Source organism: Rana temporaria, chromosome 3 (genome assembly GCF_905171775.1).
Source record: "Rana temporaria chromosome 3, aRanTem1.1, whole genome shotgun sequence".
In the NCBI taxonomy this organism is placed as follows: domain Eukaryota; kingdom Metazoa; phylum Chordata; class Amphibia; order Anura; family Ranidae; genus Rana; species Rana temporaria.
The window spans coordinates 330,921,457-330,942,298 of NC_053491.1; the positions used below are offsets into that span (position 1 = coordinate 330,921,457).

The 20,842-nt window shown below is 41.3% G+C and overlaps 1 protein-coding gene across 5 annotated transcripts in view; it reads left to right on the forward strand.

Annotated features, from left to right (window-relative positions):
* Positions 1–20,842, forward strand: part of RNF213 (ring finger protein 213) — a 520,350-nt gene that overhangs the window by 240,412 nt on the left and 259,096 nt on the right. For all 5 annotated transcript variants that reach the window (XM_040345008.1, XM_040345007.1, XM_040345006.1 and 2 more), the window contains 4 exons: positions 5,363–5,485; positions 9,406–9,589; positions 17,299–17,472; positions 17,572–17,718. In XM_040345008.1, coding sequence (XP_040200942.1) covers positions 5,363–5,485; positions 9,406–9,589; positions 17,299–17,472; positions 17,572–17,718 — 628 coding nt within the window. The remainder of the gene's footprint in view (positions 1–5,362; positions 5,486–9,405; positions 9,590–17,298; positions 17,473–17,571; positions 17,719–20,842) is intronic.

The following is a 20,842-nucleotide window of genomic DNA, read 5'->3' on the forward strand; positions in this document are numbered from 1 at the left end:
TTTCAATCTGCAGAGGCAACCAAGCAAGAAAGCAGGCAATGCTAGGTTTCCTTATAGTTGATCTTAACGTGCTCTGCAATTCAAGCCTATTGAGTTCTCAGCATATTTTTTATATATATGTATGTATGTATGTATGTATGTATGTATGTGTGTATATATATATATATATATATATATATATATATATATATATATATATATATATATATATATATATATATATATATATATATATATATATATATTAATAAAGGTTTTATTCAATTAAGGGAAGGCTAGCTGTACTGAAGTCGATCCATCAATCAACTTCAGTACAACCAGACAGGTTTTTTTGTATGATATCTGCCCCCGAATATAGTCGCCAGCAGTAATCAATTTATTCTGCTGGTGGGGAAGACTCTGCAAGTGGAATTCCCCCATCAAAACTGACTGTGTTGATGGGGAAATCAAGCAATTTTCTTTCCTTCAACTCGTGGTTGAAGGAAAGAAAATTGCATAATGTATGAGCTAATCACCTGTGTTTGCAATCCAATCTCCTGCTATTCGGGTCAATTCTCAAATTGGGCTATTCAGTCTGTTCACAATGTAAAAGAAGATTAGGCTTCATGAACTGGGGCTGTTACCATGACCTCGCCAGGTGCTAGTAGCAGGTGGTAAAATGTATAAAACATTCCTATGCAATATTTTATGTTTAGATGAAAAAGCAGAGAGGCCAGCTCTCTCAGTTAAATAAAAATAAGATGCAAGTGTGTACACTTGGCATAACTGTTTTACAGTGGAAAGCAGAATTTAAAAAGTGGCTGGACTCCCTTGCTTTTTTTTAAAGTGGAAATTCTGCCAAAACGTTTTTGGTTTGTAATGAATAGCATGGTATTTATTAAGCATTTATTGCTGTCTGCGTTCCATTTGGATGGTTTACCTTCACTTACTCTCCTGGTGACAGCATTGCCACAGGGAAAGCAAGGGACAAATGTCCCTAACAGGGAAACCACAGGAAACGAGCACGTTTTTTTATCCTTTGTAAAATGTCCTGTTTAGGTGACTGAGGTGATTGTAGCCGTATTAGTGCACTTGCAAAAAGAACAATTGAGTACTGTCCATGATACTTTTTTTTTTATTTGCACTAACATCACAATTTTCAGGACAAGCTTCCACTTCTTCAAGGTCAAAGCAGTACTAATACACAAAGTTTTAGCAGAATGTTAAGTAACAGTCTGAGAGGGGGAAAAAAACACATAAACGTACATACTCGGCAATGGTAATTAAACTTGGATCACTGGTACGTTTACAAAGTCCTTCTGTGGAAGGAGAGTTAAAGTGGATGTAAACCCACTCTCATCCTTTCTAAACTACTGACATAGTGGTTATCTATAAGGTTATACATGCCTCCTGCATGTATCCTTACCTGTCAAATGTCTGCCCTCTGTCTGTTATGAGACCTGAAAAACTGCAGATTCTGTGGGTGGGTCTGTTGTCTGAAGCTCGGTGGGTGGAGTCGTGATGTCAGTAGACTCCCCACCCTCCTCTACACTCCCCTTGTCAGCTTGCATTTTCACCTGTGTATTACTTGCACTAAATTCTGCTATGATCACTAACATACAGTCAAAACCCAGAAAAGTAACCACATGACTTCATCATGCCCAATCATGCTGAGATGTGGAACAGCAAATCATGGGAGAGCTGCAGAAGAATGGAGTGGGGGTGGGAAATGTCTCAGGCTCATGCATAAGATATGTAAATCACCTGTCCCAGAGCAGGGGGGGGAGAATAGACAGGGTTTTCTCTGTTTGTCTTAAGCCCCATACACACGGTCACACTTTTTGCCAACCAACTTCAAAATCTGCAAGTTTTCTAATTTGTCCGACCGTGTGTACGCTCCATCGGACCAACTTTTTCGGGTTTCATCCGACAAAAAGTTGGGTCTGCAAACGGACCAACTTTTCAGCAACAAAAGTCCGATGGTGCCTTGTCTGACCGTGTGTACAGCAAGCCAACCAACTTTTGTACAAAGTGAAAATACGCATGCTCAGAACCAATGTTAAAATCAACAAACAATAGCAGAAGTTAACCAAAGGGTGGCGGTAAAGAGCAGAAAAACCACGTGATGTTGGGTAATTTTTAGAAAAGTTTGCAGAAAAGTCTGACCGTGTGTATGCTATGGGTGTGACCGGACAAATCAATTAGGACAAAAATCCAAGGGAAAGTTTGTTGGATGTCTGATCGTGTGTACGAGCCTTAAGAAAGTAATAGAATTCCTGCGAGCCTCAATCAACCCAAAGCCTAATGGATATCACTAACCAACTGCAAGCGTTACACACATCTCATAAGCTCATGCACGTAGACAAAAATAGTAAATAAAATCAGGCAGAAATACCCCTCATGAAGATACGATTACCCTGTATCGAACACGTGTAGGGAAGGGGCCAAGACGACATGACGACCAGTCTACCTGCTTAGGAGGAAAACATACACCATTCCAAAACCAGCCGCTGTAATATTTCATGCCATACACAGAGTGGTGCACTAACGCACCTGGTACATGTGAGTACCCCATTGGGGGGTTGTTCTTATTTGTTTAATAAAACATTTAAAGCAATATCACACTATCAAGGTGTTTTATTCCCCATTATTCCGGAGATACTGGCCCGGATTAAGATAGCAGTTACGGCGGCGTATCTCTGGATACGCCGTCGTAACTCTGAGTTGCAGGGTCGTATCTATGCGACTGATTCATAGAATCAGTTACGCATAGATTTCCCTAAGATCCGACCGGCGTAAGTCTCTTACGCCGTCGTATCTTAGTTGCATATTTACGCTGGCCGCTAGGTGGCGCTTCTGTCGATTTACGCTAGGAATATGCAAATTAGGTAGATACGCCGATTTAGAAACGTACGTCCGCCCGACGCATTTTTTTATGTCGTTTACGTTAGGCTTTTTCCGGCGTAAAGTTACCCCTGCTATGAGGGGTATGCTTTGTTAAGTATGAACGTCGGGCCATGGTCAAATTTTACGTCGATTACGTAGTTTGCGTAAGTCGTTCACGTATAGGGCTGTACGTAAGTTAAGTTCACGTCTAAAGCAATGACGATTTGCGGCGTAATTTCGAGCATGCGCACTTTCGTAAAAAACTTTAAATACGTGGGGTCACAATTAATTTAAATAAAACACGCTCACATCATCCACATTTGAATTCTGCGGGCTTACGCCGGACCATATACGTTACGCCGCCTTAACTTAGGGCGCAAGTTTTTTCTGAATACGGAACTTGCGCCCTAATTTACGCCCGCCGATAGATACACTATTGTATCTGAATCCGGGCCACTGTGTGGGAAGCCCAGGATCCTGTTACCATTATAGAACCCAGGGGGGGTTCACAAGCGTGTACTGTCTGAGCATAATCGCTAAGTTGCACGCTCCAAGGTGAGCATTTAATACCTAGGGGGTCACTGGAATGAGAGCACCAATGCATGATCTGCAACACCTGTCAATCATTTTCAGACGCATGGATTTATAAGCATGTCAGCAGTGCTATTACTGGATACCACGCATATGCACTTTTTTCAACAGGACTGTCACAGCATTGTTTTATAAAACATATAAAACGTATACCACCGGACACTTATATCTGTGTTACAAAGCACATGAACACTTTATTATTAATGTTTTAATTGACATAATTATTATTTTTATTTTGGTCATATCACATCTATGTCACATATGTCACATTAACACTACATGTGTTTGTTTTAATCTTCAGCACACATTTATTGTGTGATATTCAAAAGCGCAGTGTATATATTTGTATTTTTCTCTGTCTGTTTTATCTCACTGACAAAAGATAAGAGGATTGCTCAGAGCTGAATTCTTTTTTTGTGGCAAGACTGGGCACAGATGATCTGAAATCCTATACTATACATTGTGCCAGCCAAAAAATAAATAAAACAATTCAGGTTAACGTCCACTTTAACCACTTAAGGACCGCCGCACGGCAATATACGTCGGCAGAATGGTATGGCTGGGAACAGGGACGTATATACACGTCCCCTTTAAGAGCCCAGACCCCGGTCCGAAGCTCCGTGACCGCACCCGCGATCGGTCACAGGAGCTGAAGAACGGGGAGAGGTGTGTGTAAACACACCTTCCCCATTCTTCTGTGTGGCAGTGACACTGATCATCAGTGACGTCACGCCTACAGCAAGAATCACTCCCTTAGGGCACACTTAACCCCTTAGTGCCACCTAGTGGTTAACCCCTTCACTGCCATTGTCATTTTCACAGTAATCCGTGCATTTTTATAGCACTTTTCGCTGTGAAAATGACAATGGTCCCAAAAATGTGTCAAAAGTGTCCGATGTGTCTGCCATAATGTCACAGTCACGAAAAAAATTGCTGATCGCCGCCATTGGTAGTAAAAAAAAATATTAATAAAAATGCCATAAAACTATCCCCTATTTTGTAAACGCTATACATTTTAGGCAAACCAATCAATAAAGCTTATTGCGATTTTTTTTTTATTTTTTTTTTTTACCAAAAATAGGTAGAAGAATTCGTATCGGCCTAAACTGAGGGAAAAAAACTTTTTTTTTATATATTTTTTGGGGATATTTATTATAGCAAAAAGTAAAAAATATTGCATTTTTTTCAAAATTGTCACTCTACTTTTGTTTATAGCGCAAATTTATTTTTTTGGGAGCCACGTCGCTTGACCGCGCAATTGTCCGTTAAAGCGAAGCAGTGCCAAATCGCAAAAAGGGGCAAGGTCCTTAACCTGCATAATGGTCCTAGTCTTAAGTTGTTAAGTGTATTTGCATAAGGATTTTTAATCCGGAGGCCATGTGGTATAAGATATATATATATTTTTTTTTTATTTCATCTTGGGAGAAAAATTATGTCACTGTTGATCTGTGTTTCCTTTGTGATCAGGTTAGTTAACTTCTTTTTCATTAGGCTATATGCAGGATCTTCCATCATGCTTGATGTGATTCTAGCCATATTAGTGCACTTGCAAAATGACTACAGTCTGTGATCCTTTTTTTTTTGTTTGTGCCAAAATGTTCTGTATTAGAACTGCTTGGACCTTGAAGAAAGGGACACGCTATAAAAGCTTGTCTGAAAATGTTTGTTAGTGCAAAAAGTATCACAAACCGTACTCGGTTGTTTTGTTTAGGTGCCAAAATTGTCACTGCAGTAAGTGAGGGGAAATATCCCTCAAGACAGCAGGTACTATCCAGACAGAGGTTCTTGCCCCATTGCCCCTTTATAAAGCACTTCTAAGAAAGGGTAATGTTGCGGTTATACTCTAAATTGTATATAAATGCTGTGGAAATGGCACCAATCCATGTTTTTTTATATTTTTTTATAGGAAGATGCAGTTGGTCAGATTAACTTGTACTGTAAAGAACAATATCAGTTTAAAGATCTTCATCCATCAATTAATAAATGCTTTGAAGACTGTGCAATTGGAGCTGTGCATATGGCTTGCCTGGTAAATTACTTCACACCAAAGTTTTTTCTTAAATGAATGTAATTTTAGATACATTTTGAGAGGCTGTATATTTTATGTAAGTACGCGATTATTATAATGATTACTTGGAAGCAATTTTTCATGCATATTTCATATGTTTCTAGTTTTCTTTCTTTAAGTACAACAAACTGTTCCCTGCAAAAAAAAATGTTTTAGGTTGCCCTCTCCCCAAGTCCCCGATTGTTGCAGTAGTGAAGATAAACTACTGGCTGAAGTATGTGCATAATCCAACACTTCTGGGAAGGGTTTAAATGTGTTCCCTGGGAGGTGTTTCTAACTGTGTGGGTGCTGGGCTGACTGGAGGAGGAAAGAGATTGCTGTTCCTAATTACTAGGAACAGAAAATCACTCTCAGCTCCCCTGTCAGAACGGGTATCCACTGTGTTTACACTGACAGATCCCCATTCTGTCTCTGTGTGGAGCATCCCACCGGCCACGTACACGGGCTCCGGGGCCGCCATTTGGGCCTGCTATATCTATTAAACGAAGCAATGTACAATGACGCTGATTCGCGTAATAGAGCCAACTTGCTGCAGAGCTTTAAGTGGTTAATATACTGCATCCTGCAGTTATACAGTTTACCTGGCACTAATAGTATCCAGCACAACATGCCTAACCATTTACAGGGATGCAGGAATGATGAAAAAACATTTCTTGTCATCAGTGTATCATTGTGAGGATTGAAATCTTTAGGATTGAAATTTATTAAAAATCAAAAACCCAAAAAATCCCATGTATATAAGTATTCACAGCCTTTACGCAATACTTTGTTGAAGCATCTTTGGCACCAATTACAAGTCTTTTTAAATATGACGGCACACCCATTTTTGGGCAGTTTCTCACATTCTCCTTTTGCAGGACCTCTCAAGCTCCATCAGGTTGGATGGGGAGCGTCAGTGCACAGCCATTTTCAGATCTCTCCCGAGATGGTTAATCGGGTTCAAGTCTGGGCTCTAGCTGGGCCACTCAAGGACATTCAGAGTTGTCCCATAGCCTCTCCTTTGTTATCTTGGCTGTGTGCTTGGGGTTGTTGTCCTGTTAGAAGATGAACCTGCCCTCACAGCGCACAACAGGCAGGAAACCTTTAAAAACACCTGGCAGCTCTGGGATATTTTTAGATACTCGGCTGAGGGCCAGGCACTGAGAGAGCCCTCAGCGGATGTGTGAACATATACCTGTGGGCGGATGCCCTCCAATCCCTGACCGGTTCTGTGCTGGCGCGGAGCGCTACATGCGAGCCCCCCCCCCCCCCCCTCCCTACGGAGGGGCGTGCGACTAGAAGAATTAAACCCCTACTCCCCTCTCTCCTTCTCCCCTCTTTCCCTATCTCTGACCGCCTTCTTCTTCTCCCTCTCCTTCTTCCGAGCTACACCTCTACTCTGTTCCTCTAACCTTGACCTTTTTACATGACCCCCACCTGGGGGTCCTCCTGTATAAAAAGAAAAAGTTGGGGCCGGTTGCGCGGTCCGGGCATGTTGTTATGATGCTTACCACAGGCTGGGGAGCTCCTCCTCCCCTTCCCTGGGGGCCGCCGCGGGCTGTTGGTGCGGGGCGGCTTTCGGGCCTTCCCCCGGGGACGCGGGCCCTTATCGGCGCTGGCGGCCCGCGGGGGGGCTTCCGGGGGGAAGGTAGCACTGTTTCTAATGCAATGTGTTCTGTTGATGTGTGATTCTATGCATTGCGTGCACTGTGTGTACTACTGTATTTTTTGCTTGTCGGCCCGCGCGGCCTTGTCCCTGTTTTTCAAATAAAAAAAAAAAAAAAAAAAAAAGAAGATGAACCTGCACCCCAGTCTGAGGTCCAGAGCGCTCTGGAGCAGGTTTTCATCAAGGCTGTCTCTGTACATTGCTGAATTTCTTGATCCTGACTAGTCTCCCAGTTCCTACCACTGAAAAACATTCCCATACCACCATACCACCATGCTTCACTGTAGGGATGGTATTGGTCAGGTGATGAGTGTTGCCTGGTCTTCTCCAGACATGACGCTTGCCATTCAGGCCAAATCTTTGTTTCATCAGACAAGAGAATTTTGTTTCGTATGGTCTGAGAGCCCTTCAGGTACCTTTTGGTAAACTCCAGGTGAGCTGTCATGTGCCTTTTACTGGGAAGAGGCTTCTGTTGGCCATACAGGTCTGATTGGTGGGGTGCTGCAGAGATGGTTGCTCTTCTGGAAGGTTCTCCTCTCTCCATAGAGTAATGCTGGAGTTTTGTCAGAATGAACATTGAGTCACTGATTAAGGCCCTTCTCCCTCAAAAACTCAGTTTGGCCGGGTGGTCCTTTATGGATTACGGAGGCCATTGGGACCTTCAATGCTGCAGAAGTCTCAGAGGTCTACAAACAATTCCTTGGACTTCATGGCTTGGTCTGTGCTCTGACATGCACTGTGGGACCTTATATAGACAGGTGTGCGCCTTTCCAAAACATGTCCAATCAACTGAATTTGCCACAGTTGGACTTTACTGTAGTAAAGTTGTGGAAACATTTCAAGGATAATCAGTGGAAACAGGATGCACCTGAGCTAAAAAATTTGTGTCATGGCAAAGGCTGTGAATACTTGTGTACATGGGATTTTTTTTATTTTTTATGAATTTGCAAATATTTCAAAAAACCAATTTCACGTTGTCAATATGGGGTATTGTTTTTAGAATTTTGAGGAAAATCATTGATATTTTCTTGGGCTGGTGAGGCAGCTACGTTAAAATGGAAAACACAGGCTTTGACAAGAAGATGACGCCTTTGACCTACTTTTCCCTCAAAAGCACCTTAACCGATTCCCAAAAGCTTCCTGTACATATACGTTGGCAGAATGGCATGGCTGGGCAAAGTAACGTATATATCGCCTGCAGCGAGCTCCGTGATCGGACCCGCGAACTTGATGTCCGCTGGTGTCCCGCGATCGGGTCACAGAACTGCAGAACGGAGAGAGGCAACTGTAAACACTGTCGGGAACAGCCATAAGTGACGTGTTACTCGTAGCCACACCCCCTAACAGTAAGAATCGCTCCCTAGGACACACTTAACCCTTCAGCGCCACCTAGTGGTTAACCCCTTCACCGCCAGTGTCATTTTCACAGTAATCGGTGCATTTTTATAGCACTGATCTCTGTAAAAATGACAGTGGTCCCAAAAACGTGTCAAAAGTGTCCACCACAAAGTCGCAGTCACAATAAAAATCACTGATCGCCGCCATTACTAGTAAAAAATAATTCAATAATAAAAATGCCATAAAACTATCCCCTATTTTGTAGATGCTATAACTCTTGCGCAAATCATGTTATATCAATATATGTTTATTGCGATGTGTTTTACCAAAAATATGTAGAAGAATACGTATCTCCTAAACTGTGGAAACACATAGAATTTTTTTCAAAATTGTCGCTCTATTTTTGTTTATAGCGCAAAAAATAAAAACCACAGAGGTAATCAAATACCACCAAAAGAAAGCTCTATTTGTGGGGAAAAAAAGATCGTCAATTTTGTTTGGGAGCCACATTACACGACCGCACAATTGTCAGTTAAAGCGACGCAGTGCCGAATTGCAAAATAGCATCCTATTAACCACTTAAGCCCCGGACCATTTTGCTGCATCGAAGACCCGCAAAGTAGGTTAATTGTAGCCTCTGAAATGGCTAGTACTGCTCCATTAAAGTCAATGGCAAATTTTTGACTTGCATTTTTGATGTGTTTTTTAAGCACACATCAAACACAGAAAAACAATGCCTGTGCACATGAGTTTTAAGTCTGACCATTAAATTGCCAAGAGTAAGTCTTGTAACCTTTTAGATTTGTTTTATGTGTGTTTGCAATTAAACGTTTTACATAAATCTGTAACTGAAGCTCAACTTTGCTCAATACTTTTTTTTTCCCTCTTTCTCAAATAGTCTGAGTCCAATATTCTTAGTCAGTTAAGTCTGCACAATCTGGGAAATTTTGGCCGTTTGGTTTCAAGTGTTATAGAAAATTCTTGGCCAAAGGATAACCAAGGAAATCATGTAAAAGACAGTGATGGGATTTTACAGCACCTGCTAACATGGCCCGATGCAACATACATATTTAAACTTTATGGTAAGTTACTTTGCTGCAATTAATTACAATGTATTGGTTATGTTTCACCTTAAAATAGGGATTTTAGTGCACTGTGATACTAAGACCCCAGTGCAATGTAGTTCTTGGTATGTGGTATTTGGTGGCAGTAGCAACAAAGGAAGAAAATAGCCCCCATATTATACCTTTATTGCTAATCATAGTCTAAAACCTTAGGGTTTAAAGCGGTGTTTCTCAACCTTGTCTTAGTCACGGAACCACAGCCTAAAGCCCTGTACACGTGGTATGTTTTTTGTCAGGGGATTGTCTGTTGCTGTTGTCCTAAAATCTTACCGGTAGTGCACTCCTTGTGACAATTTTTGACTAACTTTTGGATGGATGGAAGGCTAGTAAATTTTCGGCGGACAACGGTCTGTTGTCTGATTTTCCTATCATCAATACACAAGTCCATCACACAAAAGTCAAAAGTACAAACACGCATGCTCGGAATAGATGCTCACCAAACGCAAAATTAGCAGAAGGGGCCCAAAGGGTGCCGCTCAAGAGCTAAATTTCCTTGTAGTATGTCACTGCGTTTGTGTTTGTGGTACGACAGTTGTGTACTATTAGTATGCAAGACAAGATCCTGGCACACGCCCTATTGACAAAAATCGGACGCTCGGATGGCCAACAATCGTACCGTGTGTAAAAGAACTTTAGTGTTTGTTCTCATGTGAGTTTGGGGGATGGTAAAACCACCAACTACTCCCCGTTTAGCTGCAGCGGCTGGGCTCATGCACATGTTGCGGCTGCAGCAGGAATTGTGCCCCCTCTCACATGCAGCGAGTACTACCACCCCCCATACCATGATCCATTCAGGTGAATGGGGATGTGCTGCAACTGCCCTGCAACCATGCTTAATTAAGCCCAGTTACGGCATGGTAGTTCTGTATTTAAGGGGTTAAAACCTCACCACCGGTCAAATGCCTCTGGAAAAGGATCCGAACATTGATCGCTTTTCGGAAGAGGGGCAGTCCTTGGGTGGTTATGGATTCCCCCTATTTATATTTGTATATGTATTAACTTGTCTATTTCTATAATTAGCTAGTCTAGCAAAGCTCTGATAACGTTAATGGTGGTAGTACAATAATGAGGTTAGCTATTAAAAATAAACACACTGCTTCAGAGCCGGTTCACACACAGGCGGCACGACTTTGGGGGCGACTCGGCAAGGCGATCTTAAGGCGACTTGAGAGGCAACTTGCAAAATGACTTCTGTATTGAAGTCAATGCAAGTCACCCCGAGTCACCCCCAAAGTCGTGCAGAAACCTTTTTCTAAGTCGGAGCGACTTGCGTCGCTCCTATTAGAACGTTTCCATTGACTACTGCGGACCGCGACTTGTCTTGCCTGACAGGTCACCCCTGTGTGAACCGGCTCTAAATAAACAAGGGTCTTATTTATTTCGCAAGAAAATAGAAATGCTAACGTAAAACATTAAAAGTAAATGTTACAGACCATATGAAACAAAAGAACATCAATGATACTTTACATAAAGGTCGTCCTCGGTGTTCAGTAGCTTTCAGCTGGGCTCAATGGCAAAAGGAAGTTCCTCCAGCCAGTCAGAACTTTTAAAGCCCACTCAGACACCACCCACACATAACCCATTGCCAGCCTATCTAGGATTCTGACCAATCTAAATCGATAAGATTTTTACTTTTTTTCTTTTCTTTTCTTTTTTTTTTTTATAGGATTTATTTTTTTAGACACACTGTAACCAGAGCAAAATAATGTTACCATAATAACATTGTACTACTCTGGGGAAGTGATCAGGATTTTGTTTTTATTACACATTATGATAGCTTATAGTAGTGAATTTCATTGCTATCGACAAGCATTTTACTTAATGAGATTGATTCATTCAGTTTCTTTTGTTGTGTTTGGCTGTGATTGGCCAGAGCTAATCACAGGGTACTGATGGGCTGTGATTGGCCCTGTCTGTATCTTTGTGATCACATTGACCGATTACAGCTAGCAACACAAATGTACACAATGGATGGCATGAAAGGAAGCCATCCATTGTTTACAACTGTCATGTGTTCTACTGTGATTGGCATGGCAGTCACATGGTACTGGCAGAGAGTCGGTACACTGATCAGTCATTGGCTCATGACAGATCACGCCACAGCACAATCCGGGAGGACATCATATGAGGTCCACCCAGATTGATAAAAGTCCTACCCGGCTGTCATTATGCAAAAGAACAGGTGAGAACTGAATGAATGAATGACTTGTATAGCGCTACACATGCGAACTGAATCGCCTCTAGGCGCTTTTTCCAGCCAGTGTCTGCTTGGCTGGTGCGGTCATTTTACCCCGTAGGATCTGGACACACTTGGGACACACAGTCATACATATATATACTGGGCCAATTTGGACAAGATCCAATTTACCTACCAGCATGTCTTTGGAGTGTGGGTGGAAACCGGAGTACCCGGAGGAAACCCACGCAGGCACAGGGAGAACATGCAAACTCCAGGCAGATGGTGTCGTGGTCGGGATTCGAACCAGCGACCCTTTTGCTGCTAGGCGAAAGTGTTACTCACTACACCACTGTGCTGCCCCTGGTTAAAAATGCAGATTTACAGTACCTGCACTCGTACTGCCAGGTAAACTGTTTGTTTAGTACTGCTCTGTGGGGGAATGCGGATTAGGTCAGGACTCAGAAAGATGACTATACCTTACATGGTTCTGCCCCTCCCCTGATCGAGTATCCACTGTGCTATCCATACAGGGCTGAGACTGGCAGAGCTATAAACTGTACATTGGCACAGTGGAAACTTTTTTTTTTTTTTTTTTCATCAATATGTTTATTGATCTTTTCCAGAGTACAACAAGAAATCAAAGGTAACAAAGGTAATGTGACATATGTAACTACTGATATGAATCCATACAAATCGTGAAGAAAAAGAGTAAAAGTACCTTACAATGAAGCAACGTGGCAGTACATCATAAAATTTTGGGCCAAATAGCCCAGCAATCGTCAAATTGTTTACATCCCATAGAGTTAATGGCTATTAGTCTTTCAAACGTTTAGTTCCTGTGGGTTACTGTTATGATATCTGATATATTTATGGCCTGACTAGACTTCCAGTTTTGTAGGATCTTGGATCGTGTTTCTAAAAGTATGTGCGAGACCACTGGTCTCATGTTATGTTGGAATTTATCTATGTTCAAATGTAAAAGCGCTAGGGCCGGGTCTGGGGATGTAAGGCCCCGTACACACGACCGGATCGATCCGCTGAAACTGGTCCGCCGGACCAGTTCCAGCGGACAGATCCGGTCGTGTGTAGGCCCGAGCGGACAATTGTCCCGCGGATCGGACAGTTTCCAGCGGATAAAAATTTCTTAGCATGCTAAGAAATCTGTCCGCTGGAATCCCGTCCGTCGGACGTGTTCGGCCGTCTGTACAGACTCACCGGACACGTCCGACCGACCGCCATCCCTCGCATGCGTTGTACTGATTCGACGCATGCGTGGAAGCATTAAACTTCCAGGGCCGCGCACGTCGCTGCGTCATCGTCGTGGCCACACCCCACGTATTGTTTACGCGCGGATTTCTGTCTGATGGTGTGTACAACCATCAGACAGAAATCTCCGGGCGGACATGTCCGCTGAAAAGGGTCCGGCGGACCGTTTTCAGCGGATTATCCGCCCGTGTGTACGGGGCCTGAGAGATAATATGAGTTGGAAAACCTGGTTCCGTAGGCTTTTTATATTTGGACAGTGCCAGAGCATGTGTAGTAGATTTCCCACTTGTCCACAGTTTCTCCAGCAGCTAGGAGACACCCCTGTGAAGAACATGGCTATTCTGAGCGGAGTGTAGTGCCATCTGTTTGCTATCTCAATAGCTAATTCCCAGTGCTTGACACAATGTGAGGCCTTATGTATATTCCTAAAAGCGTGAGTCCATTGTGTGTCTGAAAAAATGGTGCCAAGGTCTGACTCCCACTTTTTCATTGCTGCGTTTTTTGAGAATGTTAGTTTATCCCGAAACAAATTATAGAAGAAGGATATGCCTTTTGTGTCAGGTTTGGCTGTAGAGTAGAAGTGCCATATTCTGCTCGGGAGTGAAATAATGGGAGGTGGTAAGGATTTTAGAAAGTGAGCGATTCTCATGCATTTGAACAGTTTGTCATTCGTGAGATGATATTGTTTCATAATTTGATGTAACGATTTGTGCCTAGATCCCTCATAGAAGTCTGAAATGTGTGTAATGCCTTGTTCCATCAAGTCCCTGATCTTTAACAGTGGGATTTTGGCTTCAAGCAACTTCAATGGAATTTTGAAGTTTGTGTCTTGTATATGTTGGTGATGTTGTTCTAGTAGGAATCTCCAGGCCCTCATGGAAGCCTTTCATTGTAGGGGACAGTGAAGTTGGGTCCCATTGTACCCATCTATCACTCAAGAGCAGCATTTTCAGGTCATTAGTCAGTGAGATACTGTTCTCAATATCCACCCAAAGGGGTTTATCATCCTCCTGTAGCCAGTATTTAATTTTGTCCAACCTCACCGCCCATAGGTAATCATAAATATCCACTAGTCCCGCCCCACCTACATGTCTGTGAGAAGTTAAGTTGTTCCGTGAGCATCTTGCTTTCTTACGGTTCCATATGTATTTCCATCCTATATTCGTGAGTTTCTTAAGATAATGATGGGGTATGGGGATCGGCAGTGTGCGGAACATATACAATATTTGCGTCAATATTAGCATTTTGTAAGCAGATATCCTACCCACCCAAGATATTTCCTTTTTTGATAAGTCCCTGAACTGGGCTTCCAGTTTGGCTATTAGCGGGGATAGGTTGGCTCTGGCAAGTGCCAAGATTTTGGTTGTAAGGGTTATGCCTAGGTATGTGACCTTCCCTGAGCTCGGAGGTTTGTCTCCCCCCCCACAAAACCCATCTGGTCGCGCTGAATGATTTGAGGAATGATATCAGTTAGCCTCTTGGCCAAGAGTTTTGCGTAAATTTTAGTGTCTGTGTTGAGTAGGGAGATGGGCCTAAAGTTCGCCGGCGTATTGGGGTCTTTGCCCGGTTTAGGTAGTGTCACTATGTGAGCCCTTAACATTTCTTGTGGTAGAGAAGCTGAGATTGTGGCTTTATTAAAGACATTTGACATGTGGGGAGACAGAATGGTTTTAAACGTCTTGAAATATTTGTTGGAGAACCCATCGGGACCGGGTGATTTTCCATTGGGGAGTGAGTGAATGATTTTCTCTACTTCCTGAGCCCTAATTTGAGCATTAAGTACCTGTCGCTCAGACAAGGAAGGAAGGTGTATTTTCTGTAGGAAATTTTGAATGTTTTCTGCATTTGGTTGAGGGGTGTTAGGGTCTTCCTGCAGGTTATATAGTGAGCTGTAATATTCAGCAAACTGGTTAGCTATTTCCTGGGGGTTGGTGATTTTGTGTGCGGATGTAGGGCTTTTTAGGTATGCTATTTTTGTTTTTGTGCGAGCTGCCTTTAGTCTATTCGCTAGGTATTTGCCTGCTCTATTAGCATTGGAATAGTAGTTCAATCTTAGTCTCCTTAAATGTTTATCATATTGTTGGGACAGGAGTTCCCTGATTTTTTTCTCTGAGGGCATTCAATTTTGTAGCTAAGGGTGCTGAAGGTGATTTTTTGTTTTGATTTTCTACATCTCGTAGTTCTGCAAGAACTGCGTTAAGTTGTTGTGTTTGTCTTTTTTTTTCAGAAGCTCCTATCTGAATCAGAAAGCCTCTCATGAAGGCTTTGTGCGCGTTCCATATGATAAATGGATCCTCTACCGAACCCGTGTTTTCTAGAAAGTAGTTGTTCAGGTGTTTAGAAATAGAATTCTGATAGTGTTGGACTTGGAGAATTTTGGGATTGCAGTGCCAGATAGGGGGTGAGGAGGAGATTCCCCTCTCCCTGATAGACATTAATATAGCAGCATGGTCTGACCATGTAATATCATGAATTTGAATCCGGAGTTTGAGGTTATTCCTCCTGGATCTGTCCTCGAGATCCGCCATTTTGTCTTTTATCCAGTCTATTTCTTCTCTCTGATCCGTGTGATTCTGTGACTTCATTTAACAGATGTCAATACAAGTTGCACTGAAATAGCACAGGAACCGATTTTCAAGGTCGCTGTGACTTGAGTCAAGTCACATGACCATTTGCATTGGTGTGAATCAGGCTTAAGAATGTCCCAAGAACAAAATGTGGTATTTTGCAGTTCAGCAGTTCTTAGGCTAGATTTGCATCTTTGTGCTGTTTTAATGTACACCCGGTAATGTGCAGAATGCCTAGCGTCTTAACCACTTAACCCTGGGTTGAAGTCATAGGACTTTGTCAGGTTTAAGTGGTTGGACTGGGATGATGCCTGCAGCTACAGGCTTCATCTCAGTATCAAAATGTTCATCAGCCGATACCCTGTAAAGTAGAAGTGATTTAGTGACCCATTTCCACCTCCTGCCGCTGCCTTTCCTGGGCTCCCCTGTCCCATCTGGGAGCTCGGGACTGCTCCAACCAGTGGCATCGGCTACATTTTACCGAGAGAGAGGAACTGACGACGTTCTGACCTCTCTGTGACATCAGAAACCATCGCTTCTGGTTTCAGTTTTGTGTTTACAAGCCACTACCAGCTTTTACAAGCATCTGATCAAACCGATCAGATATATTAAAAATAATAATAATAAAAAGTTTGAAACGGCTACAGGAGAATTGGACAAAGAAACCCTTGGCCAGCCCAGGATAACCCCTCCTGCTAGCAGCATGCCTCATTTTTGTAGCAAAAGAAGTACCGAGAGTATGATCATAAACCAAGGGGAAAGTATTTTATGCTGAATAAAACAAAAATCCTATTTTCTCTCTTGTCCATTGAAAGACACAGTAAATCTATAGCTTTCGAGACATCCACAATCGGTCATACTGAGGGGTGGTCAAAACAGCAAGCAAATGTTAACTGGCCCCAAAAATAAACAGAGCTTGGGGACTGCCTGGAGTTTAAAGAGCCATCTCAAGAGCCCTTCGTCTTTAACTGGCATTGGATTAGATGGAAACATTGATCTGGTAGAACTTGGAGAACTTGTAAACATTACAACAGGTGGCGGCCTTGCAAATCAGGGTTACTTGATGCTGAAAAGCCTATGAAGGACTCACAGATCTAGTAAAATGCTCCCCAACTTGGGAAGGGTGGAATGGAACCCAGTTCTTGGTACCATCAGCTTGGATAATGGTTGTTCAGAGCTGCATAGAAATGCTGTAACAAGAAGCCGGTGTACTTTTTCGGGGTGCATCTGGAATGACAAAAAGGTAATCAATATCTCTATTGAGAGGTTTAATAGGTAGATCCATATGACCACATGCACAAATGTTTCAATGAAATGTTGTATGCTATTCTTGCATTCACTAAATAAAAATGTATTCTGCAAAAAAACCTTGTTGATGCTGCTATTCTCTATCTCCCCTTCTGTCCAAGCCCCCAATTCAGCTAGGAATTTTGCAAAGCAGTTTTGGTAGCTCTGCACATGCTCAGTTTTCACTTTGTGTGTCTATGCTGAGCATTTCCTCCCCATCACATCTTAGCAGCCTATGTGACTATAGAGTCACACGTGGGCATGTCCTTTTTTGGAAACGGACAGCCTATCTTTGTACCATGCTGACTATCGGTAACAGCTGGAATCGTATTTTGACGATAGCATTCTGTTAAATTGTTTCATTGCAGGAACAGATAGCAGCATCATATCGCAATTTGGAGAGGAGATTCAAGAACTGGTGGCTCTTTCGGAATCTGTGTTTCTGGAAGCTGTAAGAAATGTTATAGATGGAGAGGTGCTGTTTAAACATATGGAAAGCATTCTAAATCACAGGAATCAATTTGTAGCCATCTGTAAACTGAGTAAGTCTTTTAATGCAAGACAAAACAATGTATACTTTACTTGACAAGATGAAGGCAGGGTATGTATAATAGAGTTTTGTGGACTGCTTTTCTTTTTAGAAACCGAAAAAAAAGAGAAGCTCTCCTTGTCTGAAATAAATCAAGTGTTGAACTGGAGGAGAGATGAACTACATACACTACATTTAGAGCGTGAATGGGTGGACAGCCTTCTCAAAATGATCCAGAGTGTTTATCAGCACCTAAAAGGTATCAGTCCTAAATAATTCTCTTGCCTTTATTCTTTATTTATGAAGTGATGTAAATCCACACTGGCTCTGAGGCCCATTTACTGCGTTCAGGCGGCATAAGAAAAAGTCTCATTCACAGTGTACGGGCATACAATGTACCTTAATAGTATTTTTCTACCTTGTTCCCTATAGTTACTTCTTATCTTAGCTTTTAAGGTCTCAGACACCTTACCAGGGGTGGAAAAGATTATTCCTCAATTGGTGTATTATAGTTTTAGCTTTTTAGTTTTTTTATGAATTACCGGTATGCTTTGATAAATTCCACTTACATATATGCCTATTTCTTCAAATATGCTAATATATATATATATATATATATATATATATATATATATATATATATATATATATAATATCTCTAGGATAGGATTAAAAGAAAATGAACATTTAGTACTTGTGACAGTGTTTAGATATCTAGCTACACGGCCAGTTCACTCCACATGCAGTCCAGTACATTTTTTTTTCTGCATCAAAGGGGTGTGGTAAGTAGGTTACATGGATTTCAATGGCATAATTGACACCACTGCAGTGTGTTTCAGTACAGTCAGCAAGTGTAGAACATGCTGCATTGTTTTCCACAAGGAACTGCACTGGAACGTGGCAAAATGCACTGGAATGTACCAGAATGCATCAAAAACATGCATGCTGAAATTTATCTGGAACACATTAGAACTGTGTTTCTGTGGTTTAAACCTGCCTTAAATGTGTGCAACAGAAGTGGAGCACTGCATCTGGACTCCTTTCACCCCGTCTGAGCTAGTTAAACTACTAAAACAAAAATGGATGTCTCTTCAAATATATCAGGATAAATCCAAACAAATCAATTATATGATGTGAAATTCAATAAATATATAAAACCAATTCATAAGTGTCATGTGATGATAAATATAATATATACATTCTACAGTGTAAAAATATATAAATACATATATACATTTCATACACCCCAAAAGTGCAAAGAAGTGCTATAGTGCATAAAAATTTATAAAAATTTGTTATTCTGATTTTATTTATACTTTTGACTTTTTCAAGAACTATTGAAGTGTACTTTCCATATTTTACTTAATTTCTCCTCTTTCCCTCTCTTTTTATTTTATTTTATTTCTCTTCCCCTTTTTGTTTTTTATGATGTTTGAGATTGGTTTAGTGAATTTTTTTCCTTAAATAGAACTAATCCTTAGTATAAATCTAAACATATAATCAGATTTATATTATCTATTACGTGTCCTTGTCATTATTCTTACTAATTTACATGTAATGATATACCAATGTATTCTTTCTGATGTTTATCTTGTTGTGTTTATATATGAATACTTGTTTAATATGTTGTTTACTCTAAAATACCAATAAAATCTTTAAACAAAAAAATTATAAAAATTCATTCACTTCATAAATCATCAGACTGGTGCTTGTTAAAAATTCTAGCTGCTGCTGGTGCTTTCCAAACTGTTCCACCACATTCAGAAGTACAACTCCTTACCAAACAGGCATACCCCTAAATTATAGGAGGATGTTACAGCATAAATGGATTGAACCCACAAGCACAGCAGCCTGTGTCTAGGATACACCTCTGGCACTCCACACTAGGTGGCTCTGGCACACTCTCAGGGGCTTTAGTATTCCATCAACTCGATCAGAAAAGCATGTCACTCGGAGAAAAAAGAATAACAATTTCATTGTCCAGTATCAATTCAAATTAAACAATTTATTAAAAAGAGCTACTCACAGGGCAAGGCATAAGATATAGCCAGTGTGATCCAAAAAATAATACATACAGCTGCCCGGTAAGGAGTTTGTATTTGTGAAGGTGATGGAGCACTTTGGAAAGAACCAGCAATAGTTGGAACATTTCACAAGCACCAGCCAGAGATGATTTATGGTCTGAATTAATTTTTGATTTCTTAATTATTTATGCACTATAGCATTTCTTTGTATTTTTGGGAAATACAAAATGTATTCATGTATTAATACATTTTTTTACACTGTAGAATTTATGTATTGTTATATTTATCATCACATAACACTTATGCATTGGTTTTATAAGTTTATTGAATCATATAATTGCTTTGTTTGAGTTGATCCTGATAAATTAGAATACACAGTGCACCCAACTTTTTCAGTTTTTAACATATCTTGTATTCCAGTATTGGGTTGCTGCAGTCTTCGATGATTAACCACTTAACCCCCGGACCATATTGCTGCCCAAAGACCAGAGCACTTTTTGCGATTCTGGACTGCGTCGCTTTAACTGACAATTGCGCGGTCGTGCGACGTGGCTCCCAAACAAAATTGGCGTCCTTTTTTCCCACAAATAGAGCTTTCTTTTGGTGGTATTTGATCACCTCTGCGGTTTTTATTTTTTGCGCTATAAACAAAAATAGAGTGCCAATTTTGAAAAAAATGAATATTTTTTACTTTTTGCTGTAATAAATATCCCCCAAAAATATATAAAAAAAAGTTTTTTTTTTCTTAGTTTAGGCCGATACGTATTCTTCTACATATTTTTCAAAAAAAAATCGCAATAAGCGTTTATTGATTGGTTTGCGCAAAAGTTATAGCGTTTACAAAATAGGGGGTATTTTTATGGCATTTTTATTAATATTTGTTTTTCACTAGTAATGTAACTAGTAAATCAGCGATTTTTTTTCGGTACTGCGAAATTATGGCGGACACTAAGGACACTTTTGACACATTTTTGGGACCATTGGCATTTTTATAGCGATCAGTGCTATGAAAATGCATTGGATTACTATAAAAATGCCACTGGCAGTGAAGGGGTTAACACTAGGGGGCGGGGAAGGGGTTAAGTATGTTGGCTGGGTGTGTTCTTACTGTGGGGGGGGGGGTGGCCTCACTAGGGGAAATTACTGATCTTCTGTTCATACATTGTATGAACAGAGGATCAGCATTTCCCCCCCTGACAGGATCGGGAGCTGTGCCCGCCGGGCACGCGCACGGGACTCGCGCCCCTAGTATCCCGCGAGAGAGCCTTAGACCAAATCTTGGGAAACCATGAAGAGTGTATTTCATCAATAAATGTCTAAAGCATAATTCTTGCATTTCTAACAGGCGCCTTAATGTGG